General features: G+C 38.3%; 1 protein-coding gene across 7 annotated transcripts in view; it reads left to right on the plus strand.

Moving 5' to 3' along the window:
* LOC131689708 (protein lifeguard 1-like) overlaps positions 1-16,871 on the plus strand; it is a 389,259-nt gene that overhangs the window by 340,788 nt on the left and 31,600 nt on the right. For 5 of the 7 annotated variants that reach the window (XM_058974981.1, XM_058974982.1, XM_058974983.1 and 2 more), the window contains one exon: positions 9,705-9,824. The exons of the other annotated variants lie outside the window; for them this stretch is intronic. In XM_058974981.1, the coding sequence (XP_058830964.1) occupies positions 9,705-9,824 (120 nt within the window). The remainder of the gene's footprint in view (positions 1-9,704; positions 9,825-16,871) is intronic. 7 annotated transcript variants of the gene reach the window in all.

Genomic DNA, 16,871 nt, shown 5'->3' on the forward strand with positions numbered 1-16,871 from the left:
TCAAAAGGCGTATAACTTTACCTCTTTATTCATATGATGTTACACGTCATGTATTTTTCAACCACATCCGAATATAAAAGCAGAATTGCGTTAGTTTTTCAAATAATGAAAGAGTAATTTTCAATTGACGTGAAAAATCTTAGAAAAACAGTTAAATAAAACACGTGTATTTGTGGAAAGATTTGTTTTTACATCTATTTTCATGCTTCTAATATGTGCATGGTAATCAATGTAACATTACAAAATATGTTTTTCTGTGAGCTGCGAAGTTTGTCGAAAGTGACATTGATTTGAACGAATTGTTTACGGCTACTGGAACCGCCGCTCCAATTTATTATAACTAATAGAACTTTTCAGAAGAGTATAATTTAATCATATTTCATTTACCTACTCTTAAACAATAATGAAATTCCGCATCGAACAGTGTTTTTCAATTTTCGATTCATGCTGTCAGAGCGGAGTAATAGCCATTTTCTTGCTTCAAAAGACATTCCCGGCTTCAGAAAGGAAAATTTCAAAATTACAAGCATACTTAGTTGTAGAAAATTTAATTACGAAGAGATAAGTATTCTTGGATTTTCGAAAAACGCTTTTATTTTTGAGTTAATCTCCGAGAACGAAAAAATCATTTTACCTGACTTTCACGTTAAAGCTGGGCATCGATTTCTCTACGGAGAAAATAGAGTTGGTCGTTTTCTCAAGGAAGCGTGATCCAGCTCAGCTTCAGTTGGTTGGTAGAACGATAGCCCAAGTCCTGACTTTTAAATACCTTGGAATTTGGTTCGATTCTAAAGGCACATGGGGAGGCCACATTAGGTATCTAATAACGAAATGCCAACAAAGGATAAATTTTCTGCGAACAATAACTGGATCATGGTGGGGTTCTCATCCGAGTGACATGATAAGATTGTATCAAACAACAATACTTTCAGTAATGGAATATGGGTGCTTCTGTTTCCGTTCAGCTGCGAACACTCACATTATTAAACTGGAACGGATACAGTATCGTTGTTTACGAATTGCCTTAGGTTGCATGCAGTCGACCCATACGATGAGTCTTGAAGTACTAGCGGGGACCGATTCTGGGATCTCTCCTCTCGTTTACTTATACGATGTGAGGTTATGAACCCACTGGTAATTGAAAATTTTGAAAGACTTGTCGAGCTTCAACTCCAAACGAGATTCATGACAGTGTATTTCAATCACATGTCACAAGAAATAACGCCTGCTAGGTATGTTCCCACATACGTCAATATATTAGATACTCCTGAATCCACTTTATTCTTCGACACGTCCATGCAAGCAGAGATTCGTGGAATTCCGGATCATCTACGCTCGCGGGAGATCCCTAAAATATTCAAAAGTAAATATCAACACATAGACTGCGTTAAAATGTTTTACACTGATGGGTCACGAATCAGTGAGGCCACTGGTTTCGGTATTTTCAACAATAATTTTTCAATTTCTCTCAAACTTGCAGAACCCGCCTCTTTTTATATAGCGGAACTAGCAGCAGTTCACTATAGTTTGCAAATAATTAATACTTTACCCCCGAACCATTACTTTATCCTCACTGATAGTCTCAGCACAATTGCAGCTCTACCCTCAAAGAGGATTGATAATCACGATCCATTCTTTTTGGGGAAGATACGAGAATCTCTGAGTAACCTAACAAGAAAATATTATAAATTTACCCTAGTGTGGCTCCCCGCCCATTGCTCTATTGCGGGCAATGAGAAAGCTGATAATTTAGCCAAGGTTGGTGCACTAGATGGTGAAATATATAAAAGACCCATCGCTTACAATGAATTTTATAGCGCTTCTCGACAGAGGACACTTGCTAGTTGGCAAACATCTTGGGACAATTGAGATATGGGACGATGGCTACACTCAATTATCCCTAAAGTAAGGCATGGTTCAAAGGATTGGATGTAAGTCGGGACTTCATCCGTGTGATGTCTAGGCTCATGTCCAATCATTATACTTTAGAGGCGCATCTCCGTCGTATTGGGCTCGCTGAGGGTAATCATTGTGCTTGTGGAGAGGGTTACCATGACATTGAGCATGTTGTTTGGTCCTGCACTGAATATCGTGAAGCCAGATCACAATTAGTAGATTCTTTACAAGTCCGATGAAGACCAACCCATGTTCCTGTTAGAGACATCCTGGCGTATCGCGATCCTCTATACATGGAACTTATCTATCATTTTCTAAAAACAGCGTCTGTCAAAATTTAATTAAATTCATCTCCTCATACTCTCATCCAAGGCTAATCATTCATCAATTAAAGTGTCCTAGAATATAGGGTTTTTAAATTTAGACAATAACAGAAAAAAAGTAAATAAATACACCCGAAAATACTAGATCATTATGAAATACAACAATGTAAGGCAAAAAGCAAACAATAAAGTGATTTCAGTGTTAGTTTTAGACAAATTACTAGTATAGTTAAAATTAGACAAGGATTTTTGTAACGTGCTATGTAAAAAAAGAAACTGGCGTAAAAAGCTTTTGCAAATGCCGTGTCAAATGGAAAAAAACTGCGCCGTTTCAGAAGCCCTTGAGCCATTAGTTGCCTGTGACGCATATCATCCTCCTCTTCTAGTAACGCAGATTTGTCCCCAGTTGGTTATTTTTGACGAAATTCTGGATGTCAGGGAGTTCAACTTTTCGAAGAATGATTTCTCTAGGCTTCAAAATTCACTACAGGCAATTGATTGGGAGACTTTGTTAAATTCCGCGATCGATGTAGATGTTGCCGTAGAAAAACTTTCACTGGTCCTGAAACAGCTATTCAGAATAACAGTTCCCGCACCACGTCCCCGACCAAAACCGGCATGGTCCAATCGTCAGCTACGTAAGCTGAAAAGATTGCGAGCAGCTGCGCTTCGGCATTACACCAGCCGACGAAACCCCATTACAAAACGAGAGTTTATTCAAGCTAGCAAACTAGCAACAAGACATATAATCGGTTCCTCTATTCAAGACACGTAGCACAAACCCAATCAAACCTGAAACAAAATCCAAAGCAGTTTTGGTCTTTCGTTAACGGAAAACGCAAAGAAAATGGGCTTCCTTCCAGTATGTTCCTTGCAAGTGAAACATCAAGCACTCCAAGCGGCATCTGTGACCTATTCGCTCAACATTTCTCGAGTGTGTTTAAAAAGGACTCGGCTAACTCCACTCAGGTGGAATATGGCCTTCAGAATGTCCCTCATGATGTAATTAATGTAGGTAATATCCAATTTACTGACGAAGACATTTTAACTGCCATGAGAAAGCTAAAGTCTTCAACATCAGCAGGACCAGATGGTATTCCTTCCATTATACTGAAAAGATGCGCAAGCGCATTGTGTACGCCTTTAAGGCTAATTTTCAATCAATCACTATTGCAATCGGCGTTTCCCGTGTGTTGGAAAAAATCAGTTGTTTCCCGTTTTTAAAAAAGGTGATAAGCAAAATATTGCGAACTATCGTGGCATAACCTGGCACTCTGCGCTGGATCAACGTTATTTGAGATTTTAGTAGGAAACGTGCTGTTTCGTGAGACCAAAGCATACATATCGAAGGATCAACATGGCTTTTTTCAGGCAGATCGACAACTACTAATCTAGCCCAATTCACTTCGCTCTGTATTAAAAATATTGAAGTTGGATCTCATGTCGATACTGTATACACGGATCTCAAGGCTGCATTCGATCGTGTAGATCACTCTCTTCTACTGGCAAAGATAAAGCGGCTGGGCGCTTCGTCAAATTTCATATCTCGTAAATCGTTTTCTATCTGTAAAATTAGGAAATAGCGAGTCATACAGCTTCATTAACTTGTCGGGAGTGCCTCAAGGGAGCAATCTAGGACCGTTGCTTTTTTCGTTGTTCTTCAATGACGTTTGCTATGTTATACCTCCAGGGTGTAAACTTATATACGCTGATGATCTCAAACTATTTCTCATTGTGCGGTCAATAGAAGATTGCGTGGCACTGCAGCGACACTTAGATGCTTTTTGTAATTGGTGTAGTCGCAACTTGCTGGCTCTCAGCGTGGCCAAATGTTCCATAATATCTTTTACTCGCAGAAAAAATCCAATACTCTGGAGCTACACCATCTCAGGGGAATCGCTAGAGAGAATGACAGTTATCAGAGACCTCGGAGTACTCCTGGACTCACAACTGACATTCAGAAATTATTACTCTCATGTTATAGCACAGGCAAATAGAAACCTCGGCTTCATTATAAGAATCGCCAAAGAATTCACTGATTCATATTGTTTACGGACACTCTATTTTTCACTAGTTCGATCTGTCCTGGAAGCTTCAGCACCCATTTGGTGTCCTTATACGAACATTTGGATCAACCAAATAGAAGCAGTGCAGGCAAGATTCCTCCGTTTTGCTCTTAAAACTCTCCCATGGCGTAACCCAGCAGAGCTACCACCGTACATCGATCGCTGTCGTCTGCTCGATATGGAAACCCTAGCGAAAAGGCGGAACACATTTAGAGCAGTATTTATTGGGAAGATATTAACTGGTCAAATAGATGCTCCAGATATTCTCTCACAAATAAATATCTATGTGCCCCTAGAAATCTCAGATCACATAACTTCTTAAGACTGGAATTTCAGCGCACAGAGTATGGTCAGAACGAACCCATTAACTTTTCTGTATCTTGTGATGTTTTCAAAAATAGACTAAGAAGGTTGACTTAGATTTTAAGATTCCATTTTTGTAATATTTGTAATTTTTGTTCTTGCAATACTGTGTACTATGTGATTAAGTTTAATTGTAGTGTAAAATCATTGTAATCAACTGTGAAAAATTTGAAAAGATGATGGGTTTTTACGCCCATTTGAGGATTGCTTCTGAAGCATATGCTGAAATGGGCTTTTCCCATTCTAGAAACATTTCATGTAGACCAACACAGGTCAGATGAAAAATAAGAATAAATAAATAAATAAAATCATCATCTATATTACTGCCATGACACTCGCGATCAGATGTTCTTCCTGACTTCTTGCCCTTGCGGGTCACGAATGTGAACATTCTATCCTTGGTAGTAGCTTCTTCACTGTTAGTTGTTAAGTTAGAAGCTTTTGCAGTTGTTATTATTTCCTTAACTGCAGCCACAAATTTGGCAACCGTTTGTGGTTCAGGTAAAGATATTGCAGCCTGTGTGTTGGCATATCTTTCTGGAGATGAGCTTTCCTCAGCTGTTTCTGGGCAGGGTTGTCCGAAATGTGCCGTTTGTTCACAAAACTGGCACGTATTAGTTTGTCCTTGATATGTACAAGTTCGCTGTGTAATGGTATCACCCCCTTCTGTGTTGTACTGCAGGGTAAGGTAGGAGGGAATGGGTTGGTCTACCCGCATTCTCACCACAAAGACACCATTTGAAATACCTGGGAAGTAGTTTCTCCATGTGTCCTCCGTAATAGATTCCACTGCTCCGAAATGCGACATGAATCTTTTAATTGCCACTTTGCATGTAAGTGGAGATAATCATGTAATTTAACTTCAATATTCCCATTATCCATGTATATAGGGATCTTGATTTCAGCGTTGTTACAAACGAGCACGTCTTTTAAGTTGTTCTGCGAAATGAATATTTTCGTCTGGGCGAATTCGTTGAAGGTTATCAGCACCGCATGCCTGGCGTGCTCAAGCTGTATGCAGGTGACTTCCGAAAACCGAAGCTGCATTTTCACCTTCAGCAGATGTTCCACATCACGAATATTTGGTCTTATGCGAAAAGACCTGAAGTCAATGGCCACTGTGTTAGGCCGAATAATCACGTTTTGTTGATGAGACTCAGTCATCTTGATAGATCACGCAAGAATAAAAATAACGGTATCCTTTGTTCTTCAGACAATGCACACAAGTAACTGTTTTTTCGTTCGCTTTGCACTGGCTCGGACAGAAGCAGGAGCACACTGATGGGGTTTTTCATTGAAAAACCCTGGGGCGGTGGATTGCACTGGTGTTGCATTTTCTAGCAGAAGAGCAGGCAACTAGACGTGTTTCATTCGCACTTCTGCTAAAAAGTGCAAAACCAGTGCAATATACTGCCCCGGTATTTTTCAATGACATTAGTATCGTTAAAGAAATAAACGTAAAACGCCATTTTCATAATTTTTTTCTTCTTTCCGATAATCAGTATATGGTCTCAGTACACTTAAAACTTTTTGTTTTGTCGTGCAGTTTTATTTACGATCCTCCAATCACTTTTATCGAATTTATTATTTTTGTTTGTTGTGGTAAATAGTGTTAAGAAAAATGACAAAAGTCATATGCAACATGGTTAAAATACATGGCTCTACAAATGTCCAAAGTATAATGAAACTAATAAACGCGCGTCTGTTAGTAAATATTGAAAAACTAAAGTGAGAAAAGTAGCCCCACATATCCAAATTAGCCCCGCACGACGGTACACATATTATGGTTCTGATGAAGAATGATGTTCATAGTGGCTTTGATGGTAGTTGAAATGAATACATTTTCTTTTCCCTTTGAATCTTGATGATTTTCATTCATATATTTCCATTTTTAGTAAATTTTCTTAGGGTGCCGACAACCGACCACATTTTTCAAAATGGTAAAAAATATCATTTTACTGAATTGTTAATAAATTTTTTCATGTTGACAGAATAAATTAAATTCTTTAATATGTTATTAGCTAAGGCTTCTAGCTTTCGATTGGTATGCTTATCCCCAATATGGTTCAATTGGAGTAATATTGTGAGCCAAACACAAAAGTGCGCCGACAACCGAACACATTCCCCTATTATGTACTACAAGTCTTCCGAACATGCTGTTGAGCTAAATCTAACCATTATTTCACATAGGAAATTTTTAGACATGGAGGCCCCAAGGACGAGCGTTTTCTTTTATTATTTTCCAGGTATATGAGCCACCAGATAAAAATATTTTTTCATCAGTCGTTATGGATAAACATAAGAAACACACCCAAAACGGCGCGCTCAGATTTTCTGTTTTTGGGCTCACAATCTCATTCCCAAAAGCAATCCTTTTTGAACATTGAGCTGTTCGCGCACAATTCGAGATGAGCGCAACGCTCACGAAAAAAAACGATGACACACACTAACACACAAGGAAACTTTGTTAGAATTTGGTTTCGCATCTTTCTTCTACACCTTACACCACCCCCACCCTACCCAACCACAAGCAATCTCATCACCATTGCTGCTGCTTTGCATTATGTTTTGTTTCATTATTTTCTCCGCTGCTATAAATAGCTCGTGACCTGAAACTTCTAGTAAAAAAATTCTGATATCAGATTCTGGATTAGAACCGACAAACTTCATTGCTCGGTCACTACAGGATCGATTCCAAGTAGACGCAATTTACACCGACTTTTCGGCCGCCTTCGATAAAATCAACCATCAAATTGCAATTGCTAAATTAAAACGACTTGGATTCAGCGGCAACATTTCAGAGTGGTTCAAATCTTATTTGATCGGCCGTCAAATGTCTGTTGAAATTGGGAATCATATATCTCCATTCTTTAACGTTACGTCCGGCGTACCTCAAGGGAGTCACTTGGGGCCTTATATTTTCCTTTTGTACCTAAACGATTTGGATTTATTGATTGAGTGCTTCAAGGTGTCTTATGCAGACGATTACAAATTATTCTACGTAGTTCAAAAACACTCCGATGCTTTGTTTCTGCAATCTCAGTTAGACACGTTCACTAATTGGTGCACAACTAACAGGATGGATTTAAATGCTTCGAAGTGCTCAGTAATAACGTTTGCTCGAAAACATGCCGTCATAAATTTTGATTATAAGATACATGAAACCTCGTTGAGAAGGGAAACAACAGTTAAAGATTTAGGGGTTCTTCTCGATTCCAAGCTTACTTTTAAGGACCACATTGCTTATATTTCATCAAAGGCGTCACGAAGTTTAGGGTTTATTTTCAGAGTTACTAAGCATTTCACTAACGTGCAGTGTTTAAAATCGTTGTACTGCTCGCTGGTTCGTTCTACACTTGAGTATGGTGCAGTCGTTTGGGCTCCTTTTTACCAGAACAGTATTCAACGCATCGAATCCATTCAGCGTAAATTTGTGCGCTTTGCACTGCGTCACCTACCTTGGAGCGACCCTCACAACCTTCCTAGATACGAAGATCGTTGTAACCTCATTGGCCTCGAAACGCTGTCTTTGCGTCGCGATGTAGCCAAAGCGTCTTTTGTTTCCGACTTGTTACTGTCTCGCATTGACTGTTCTGTTTTTGCTCCGTCTTCTCAACATCGACATTCGTCGACGTAGTCTTCGTTCCTACTCTTTTGTTCGACTTCCCGTGTCTCGTACTAATTATGGTAAGAACGAACCCGTCAATAGTATGTGTAGAGTCTTTAATCAATGTTATAACGTGTTTGATTTCAATTTGTCTCGCTCTGCTCTTAAGAAATTGTTTTCGCGCGTCCTTTCTCGTTCTTAATAGAGTTAGCCTAAGCTCTTTATAAATGTTATGAATGTACTGTATTAGTAAACTAGTGTTTAAGAAGTGTTAAATTTAAATGTTAATTTTTGTATCATTTGGTTTTGTTAACTGTTGGTACTTTGAAAAGATGGAGGTTTTGTGCCTACGGGAGAGGGAGTGTTGAGAATCCACTCCCGCGGGCTTTTCCCTCTCAATAAAGAATAAAGAATAAAGAACTTCTATTCGGTAAAACACCTCTTTACTACCCGTACCATGACGACACACTCGTGGAGTAGTAAAATGTCATATATAAGCTTCACACTAATGATGAGTGAGATAATATCGTTTGCCTCCCCGCCGCCGGTTCGGTATTTCAGCATCGTCATTGAGCATTTTGCTTTGTACCATTTCCCCGCTGTTATTAATATTTCGTTTGTATGTATGTATTGGGAACTAAGCCTTACTAGAAAAAAAGATTGACGGGTAAAACATCAGGACTGGAGCCGACAAACATCTACTCGCTAAAACGCCTACTTTACACCTTAGGCCATAACGACACATGAGCAGGCGTTCGAATGAGCTATATAAACTTCGCATCATTGCAGCAGCGATCACAAATGGGACAGCATGGAGACGATGGTATGTGTTATTCAAGTTATCCCTGGACTGCATGAGCCAACAGCGTGTAGCTATCGGGTACGATATTGTATAGCACAGGTATGAGGTTGGTTGAACCCCTTCGCATCGCTTGGGAGCTTTTCGCTCACAGTTCGAGAGCGAAAAAAACAGAATCAATTCCGCTCTCAAAGATTCCTTTTGGGTGCATATGTGTATACATGTTCAATTATTTTAACAAGCCTGCTTCGGTAATTTGGCAAATAGTTCAGAGTGCACGGAATTCTAAACTGCGCGGAATTAAGTGCCTTGACGGTACATTACTCAGAAGAAAAAAATCTGAATTCTGGAGAGATAAATTAGCACAAAAGCGGTTTGAAGATTATTATCTTCTTTGCATTTATTTGTAAACCTAACTAATATTTTAACGTTTGAATATTACCGACAAAAACAAAATTAGTTGCCATTTTGGCAACTGCATACACATTAATACTTTTATATTAATTAATCTTGGCCGTACTTATTTATTTCCCAATGCGTCTTATACGCTAAGCCGTGTCGTGTCGTGATTGTAGTGTTTTTTTAGTAAAATCATTCGATGTTTCATTTGTAAATACAAATTATAATACTGATTTGAACTCTTTTCACAGATTCCAACAACCAATATTATGGTGGATTTCCACAACAACCAGCATATAATCATGGAGGCTACCCTTCGCAACCTTATACACCACAGCAGCAAGGTTATTCTGGCTACGCCCCAACGCCCGGTATGTGAATGTATAAATGTAATATCAAAAATTTCGGCGATTTTCTCAGAAAATTTGAAACGGCTCCAACCAAGTGCAAAACCTTGGTAATTAAATAGATTAAATTCCCCCTTGGTTTATAGTAGTTATAATTTACCGAATTGTGCAACTTTGCCTAATTATTCGGGTGCGTGTTGTTAGATTTTAATGTGTTATGCATAAGTCGACGCTATTCTACTCCCCCTTCGTAGCATTTAGTCACAAAATTCTAACCTACCTCTTGTAAATGACGTAGCATTCAGCACCAACCCCCCAACACAACGCAGATGGGGATGAAAAAAATTAATATTTTACAATTCCTTTAAATACATGTTTGACGGCTTTTATTAAAATTTGGATACTAATAGCAAATTGCGTACAAAATAAGCCCATTTCATGACAAATATAGTGTTGATACTTTTGTTTTGAATTTTATATGTCACGTAGCACGTAGAGAAGTTCTTTCAGTTCAAAATTTTGAAGTTGCCAATGGTTCTAATAAGCATACGTTCAACTAAATTACTAAATTTTGTTCAGTTGAATCAAAAGAGCAAATTTAATTCAGTTGCCAAACTAGGTCTACTAGTTAGCATGATTAGCTAACTAATGTAGCAAGTAATATGCGCATTCAAAGTCGTTGTTTTTGCGAGCTTACAATTACAACCGCGTAAAAAGTAACTTGCGTTAATTTAAAATTATTTCTCTTGGGAAATGGAGGAATATTAAACTGTTTTCTTTTTTCTTTAATCAATGGATTTGAAGTCGAAAAATTTAAACTTCTGCTACGTCGCACAACTTCTGACCCTACCCTCCTCCTCGTCACACTTACGTCACAAATTTGATATACCACTCTACTTTCCCTCCCCAAAATACTACGTCATTTATACATGGCTCCTGGAAAGTTTAATTACCACATATCAAAATGAAAAAGACCGGATTGATAGCCCGATGGCTATCATGAACCCGGGAACGTGATAATAAAGAGAACTTAAATCCTTCGCGGTTAAGTGTAGACTGAAAAACCGTTTATTTTCTTTTTATTACAAAGTTTCATTTTTTGCTTGGCGAACCGCTGGCTCCTGTAGTTTTAGGCGCTTCGTATTACGCCGCCATCTCCATATAATGATTACGATGATGATGATGATGACGATGAATACGCCATCTACAGAGTAGGATACCACGTCGTGCGCGCTGACGTTGAAGGTAACGGATTCGTCATTTCCGAATGGCCACATGATGCTGTAATTTGATACTTCGGTCGGACTGCTTGCTAAAGACTGATTAACGTTTTATCGCTAGGCACGGCGTGGTGCGGTCGTTCAGCGGATGTTTATACAGTATGTTTGCTGTGTCATGCATTTCGTGAAATATAACAATTTACTAAGTTGTTGTTGAGCTAGCGCTCTACTTTTCATGATGGTCAAATGCACAGGGTGTTTACCCATTCTTAATTTGAGTACTTCCATTTTGGGACGAAGGCGTTCTTTTCAGTCCCAAATTATTTGCGGTTGGAGGTCGTCTTCAAGCTCGTTAACTTCTGGAGGTGGTGATAGCTCTGCGGAAGCCAGATCGTTGTATTCATCTTGTGCAATTGTGCTTGATTATTCCTCCACGGGCAGAGGAGCTAGCGTGCGAACATTTCGTTTGTATGTACCGGTATAACTGTATAACTGCCACTCGGACTATTCCGTCGTTACCAGGGTGCGGCCATTGCGCCATGGGTATATGATTGTCGCCGATTAGTACGATTTGACTAACCTTGACACTGATGTGTTGCTTTGTCAATTTTACATAGTTTCTAAGTTGGTGGAGATATTCTTCGCGCCACCTCCGCCAAAAGGAGCATGGGCCTACCAATTATTACCCGGGTGTGAGTGAAGTTGGTGCTTCGGGTGTTGTGTAGATAGCCGTCAATAGCCGCGAATTCATAACCGCTGCCAGCGTGACGAATGAAAAAAAATTAAGGTCACGTTAATAAAAAAAATAACTGCTGCCACTTGATAAAACAGTGTTTGTAGTTCCAAAATGTTCAATTGGGCTCTCCTGGCCAGTGCGCTGAATAGTCGCTTAGCTACTTTGATGTTTGATTCCCAAAGTCCTCCAAAGTTCGGACTTCGGGGTAGTATGAATGAAAATTAAATCCCGTGGGCTGCTGCGCTGTCGGCGATTTTGTTTTGAAAAATTTAGTTATTGTACATCTTTCGTAGTTGATTCAATTCTCTGCTGGCTCCGACAAATTTGCGCCCATTTCCGGAGGAGATAATTTCAGGTATCCCTCTAACTGAGGTGAAGCGCAGTAAAGCGGATATGAATGTTGCTGCCAATTGATTTTCGACGACTTCCAAGTGTGTTGCCTTAGTGGCAAAGCAAATACAAGCCTTAGTTACAAGAATCAGAATATATTGGCCTAAATGGCACGTTCTCCGTATGTTGTCGGTGATTTGTGCCCTGCCATGTGTTTTCATCACTTCCTGAGCGGAAGAAAAAGAGAAGGAGGTGTGAGGAAGTAGAATTGGAAGGGTGGGAAAAAAAACAGCACAAAGACAAAAACAAACCGCGGGTAAGTTAATCTCACAAGTAGTTCAACTCGACTGCGAGTAAGCCTAAAGCTCTTTGCCACATTGGATAAGACATGTGGCAGTGGAGCTTCGAAAAATGTAGGAAATTTTTCGAAATCACTGGGCACGGTTGTTCTAGAAACGCCTTTGTTTGGCGACACGTTTGTAGAGCAAACAAAAATTCAAGTCGGCTTGTATTTCGACCTTTGATTGAGTAATACTTCGAAAATACCGCAGAAGTCCACTCCTGTATATATGAAAGCCAGTGATACGTTCACTCTCGGTGTTGGTGAGTGTCCCATCTGTTGCCGAAGTCGCTTAGGACACCTTTGAGCGCATAGTATGCAGTGTTAGATAACTCCTTCGGAGATGATCCCTCATCCAAAATTTTTGCCGGAACTCAGCCATGACCAAATTTGTTCCAACGTGAAATCTATCCAAGCTTGTTAATTGCTGAGTGAACGTCGATTTTTTCCCGTTTCGCTATGTGCTGTGATGATGCACACGTCGAATCTCATAATAGTTTGTTCATCCCCAGCTATCTGTTCATGCGATGAATACAATGCCTGATGAGTGGCGTTCCGTAAAGGCTGGCACAATCAAGCTTAGAATTGTTCACACAGCATTTCGTTCGATAGATGAAGCAAATTCTTCCGAATGCCACGCTCACTGAATCTGGAGGCAGCATTTTCATGCGAATGCGATTTTCGCCACTCGTGAGAATTTTTTTTGTAAGAATGTGTGTTGTGTTTGGCTGCCGGATAAAGAGTCAGTAGATAAAAAGGCTACCAGATGCATAGCGTTCGAACGTGTGCAGATGCACAGGGATTTGGAAAGAAATTATCGCGCATCCAATGATGTGTGTGTATTACCAACCATTGCAGCAGGTCCACCGCCCATAACACTGGGCAGTCCTCTCATTATAAGTTGATCAAGCATTACCCTCTAACCATAATCACGAGCCATTGCATGAAGAGTCAAAAAGGATATGGGTGATAGGAATGCAATTGTCGCCATTTTTCGGTCGATAACAATACATATAAGGAAATATTTTGTATTCTCTGCAAACTTATGACTACACGATGCTATAGTCACTGTACTACAGTGTTTTTAAACTGATAATGATAATCAAAACTTTTTTCTGTTTCAAATATTTGGCACAGGGTAGGGGAACATGGGGAGACTTGACCAAGCGCAAAATTCTATTTTCGGCTATGGCGTCTTCTATTCAATTCTTAATTTTTTTTCAAAAATATTTTTATACTTGTTTCGATCCCTTAAGGTAATTTTGAAAGTTTGGAGTAACAAATCCTTTCCTTGCAGAAAATATTACGTGATTAATAAATTTGCATTAAATGATGTAATTTTTTTTATCAAACTTTGTATGGACATATCTACTCGACTACTAATTACTATTAAAGGACTAATATACCACCTTAATCCTTGTGAAGCAGTGAAATGATTTTACATAAACTGGAACATTGGAATAGTTATTACTGGAATTCGCATGAAATTGAACGCAATAACTTATGATGAAGAGACTTATGTTGGAGAGAGATTTTATGGGGAGACAAGTGGCGATCAGCTGAAGAAAAATACCAAACTCATAATATTTATTATGCTTTGGTATCTACTGTTAATGTTAATCACGCCATAAAAAAATCCCACCCCAAACATAAGTCTTTATATTTTAAATATTTATATTTTTCACTTCTACCTAAGGATCTCGACAACAGGGAAAAAATAATTACATTATGTTTTATGCCATTATTTTTTGTTATGATTTTTCAAAATTCTCTTGGTCAAGTCTCCCCACGCCTTGGTCAAGTCTCCCCACAATGGAGAGACTTGACCAGAAAAAACGATCACAGAAAATTTTTTGTAACTTTTCAAAAATTAAATTAAAAATTCTGCAAAAAATCATGAAGACGCGCAATAACTTTACGCATTATATCTGAATGATTTTTGGGGGGTTGAAGGCTTTTTTAGAGATTTATGCAGTTTTAGCTGAAAACCTGGTCAAGTCTCCCCATGTTCCCTTATTGCTTAAGACAGGGTTTTTCGGAAATTGAGTCTACAGGTCCAATGCAAACTATCCTAGCAAGTGCAGAGTCGGAAACAGAAATTGAATGTGAAAATATATACATTAACGCCATCGTCAGTTAGAATTTTTGTAGAACAAAATAACGATGGTGTTATTTTCAATTTTCGCAAGCAAAATGCGTATGCAACTCTTTTCAACACTTACATATAAATTCTACGTTGCAATACGTGTTCTACAAGGTAGTAGAACCATATTTTAGAATGTGTTGACTTCGATGAACCGTATAATTTGAAATATTATAAATTGTATTTAAGCTGGCATTTTAACTGATTTTCACTTAATGTATTTTAGTATGGATTCTATCATCGCAAGCTATTGTTGAATTAACTAACGAATATTGTTAGTGCTTCCATCAAATAGATAATCATTGTTCTGTGTTTTACATTAAGTTTAACATTTACAAGTTTTCCTACACATATCCGATCAAAATGAAATAACAGAATTTTATTGCAATGCTGTTTTCGTAACAAGTTGAGTTATAAATGTAGCAAACTTATCGAAAAGAAAGATTTGCATATTAGAGCAATATAGCATCCAGTCGGTCCTTAAGAAAGGCCTAGGGGAACTGGGTTAATTCGGACCTAGTAAGGGTTCAGTGGCGGATCCAGGGGAAGGATCCTGGGGGTCCGGACCCCTCCCGAAATTTTTCAACTTTTTGAGAAATTTTAAAATAATTTCTATTTTAATTCATTTTAAACTCAAATTCGTTCCAAATCAAATTAGGCCACCAATAATGATTTTAATTAAATGAGGCTATTATATGTTACGTATTGTGCAAAGAACATTTCAAAATCGAATTTTCGGACCCCATCCGATTTTTTTTATCCGACCCTGTAAGGGTTTATGAGCTATTGATCTGAAATGTGTTCACCGACTTGCTGGACTTATTTTTTGCTGGAAAGCCTGATTAATTCCGCATATTTTAGCTGATACGGTTCGATCTCTTTTATTGTGTATAAACACTTCACCGCAAAAGTACATCAGAAGTTTGAATTACCCCAACCCTGGACCGCTTATACAAAATGTATCAGATCATCAAACTTTTTATCAGATTGTTTCTGACCACGAGTACTTTTCTTTCTTATCTATATGTTAAACATGCATTATAACTGATTAGCCTTTAAACAAGAGGAAGATTGTAGTAATCGATTCAGCTGTCTGCGATAACGATGTATGTTAAGTAATATACATATACGAGTAACCACAGACATTTTCTGATCATTAATGAGGTATTAATTTTATAATCTTTATTTTATGGCTTCACGTTTAAATTTTTTTGTCTGTGATCATTTCTGACTGAATTGGATGTTCTTTATCTTTTGGGAGAAAATAAAAAAGTTTGTTTTTTTTTGTGAGGACGGGCATAGCGTAGTTGGTTAATCCTTGTACGCAGCTCACCTGGGTTCGATTCCCAACCCCGCACATAGGGTTTGAGATTTTTCCAAAAGAGATTTCTCTAACTCGAAAAGAGGTGAATGACTCTAAGGTTAAAACCTCTATACTCAAAAATTTTAAAACAAAATTGTTTTTTTTGTGGAATACAGTGAAGACCCGATTGATAGTTGGTAGTTTGATGGGTTTAGCAGACGAACCAAGCTGATTTCGAGTAAATCCTTACTTGAGTATATTTTTCTAATCTTAGAGAACGAAAATTAAATTAATAAATTATGGACCTTTAATGAAATGTAATGATCTTTGTTTTCAGTTTACTTCAGGCTCGTAGTTTTCGGACCATGCTTTGCGCGGATTAGCAGACGGAAATCGCCGAAAGTTCTTACGTCTTTTAATTATTCCACAAACAATTTCAAACTTTACCTAATTTGAAGTAGTTGAAGTGTTCAGGGTAGTGGACAGTCACATCAACAGCTCGTCCGATAATTATCGGAAAAGCGAAGACTTATCGCGAGTGGCTATTTAATTTAGCAAAATCGGAAACAAATATGTGCTAGTGATCAAAAATTTAATGGAGTTACTTGTTTATTTTTGTCTGATAACACATTATTTTATGTTTCATGATCAAGTGTTATCGTGCGGAAGAAGTCTTTTCTACCGCCATTGGTAAAAATATTAACCACACCAATACTTAGTTGTTCAACTCACTGGAGGCAATTCCCATTCCTGTGAGTTCTAACACTTAAGTTCCAGCCAAAGTAGGTAGATAAATATTTCTTATCGTGTTTTGCTATTTCCCTTGGGCGCCCACAAGGTAGGTATCGGATCGTAAGTAAATTTGCAAAGCTTTTAAGCTCGTTAATAATTGATATCGACACTCATTCTCCAAATTTAAATAGAGAAAATCGTTTTGTGTATCAGTATACTATCTCAATTTCGCTCAATTGAGAATTGGAGACTGAGTCATATGATTAT

The sequence above is a fragment of the Topomyia yanbarensis genome, chromosome 3 (assembly GCF_030247195.1).
Source record: "Topomyia yanbarensis strain Yona2022 chromosome 3, ASM3024719v1, whole genome shotgun sequence".
In the NCBI taxonomy this organism is placed as follows: Eukaryota; Metazoa; Arthropoda; class Insecta; order Diptera; family Culicidae; genus Topomyia; species Topomyia yanbarensis.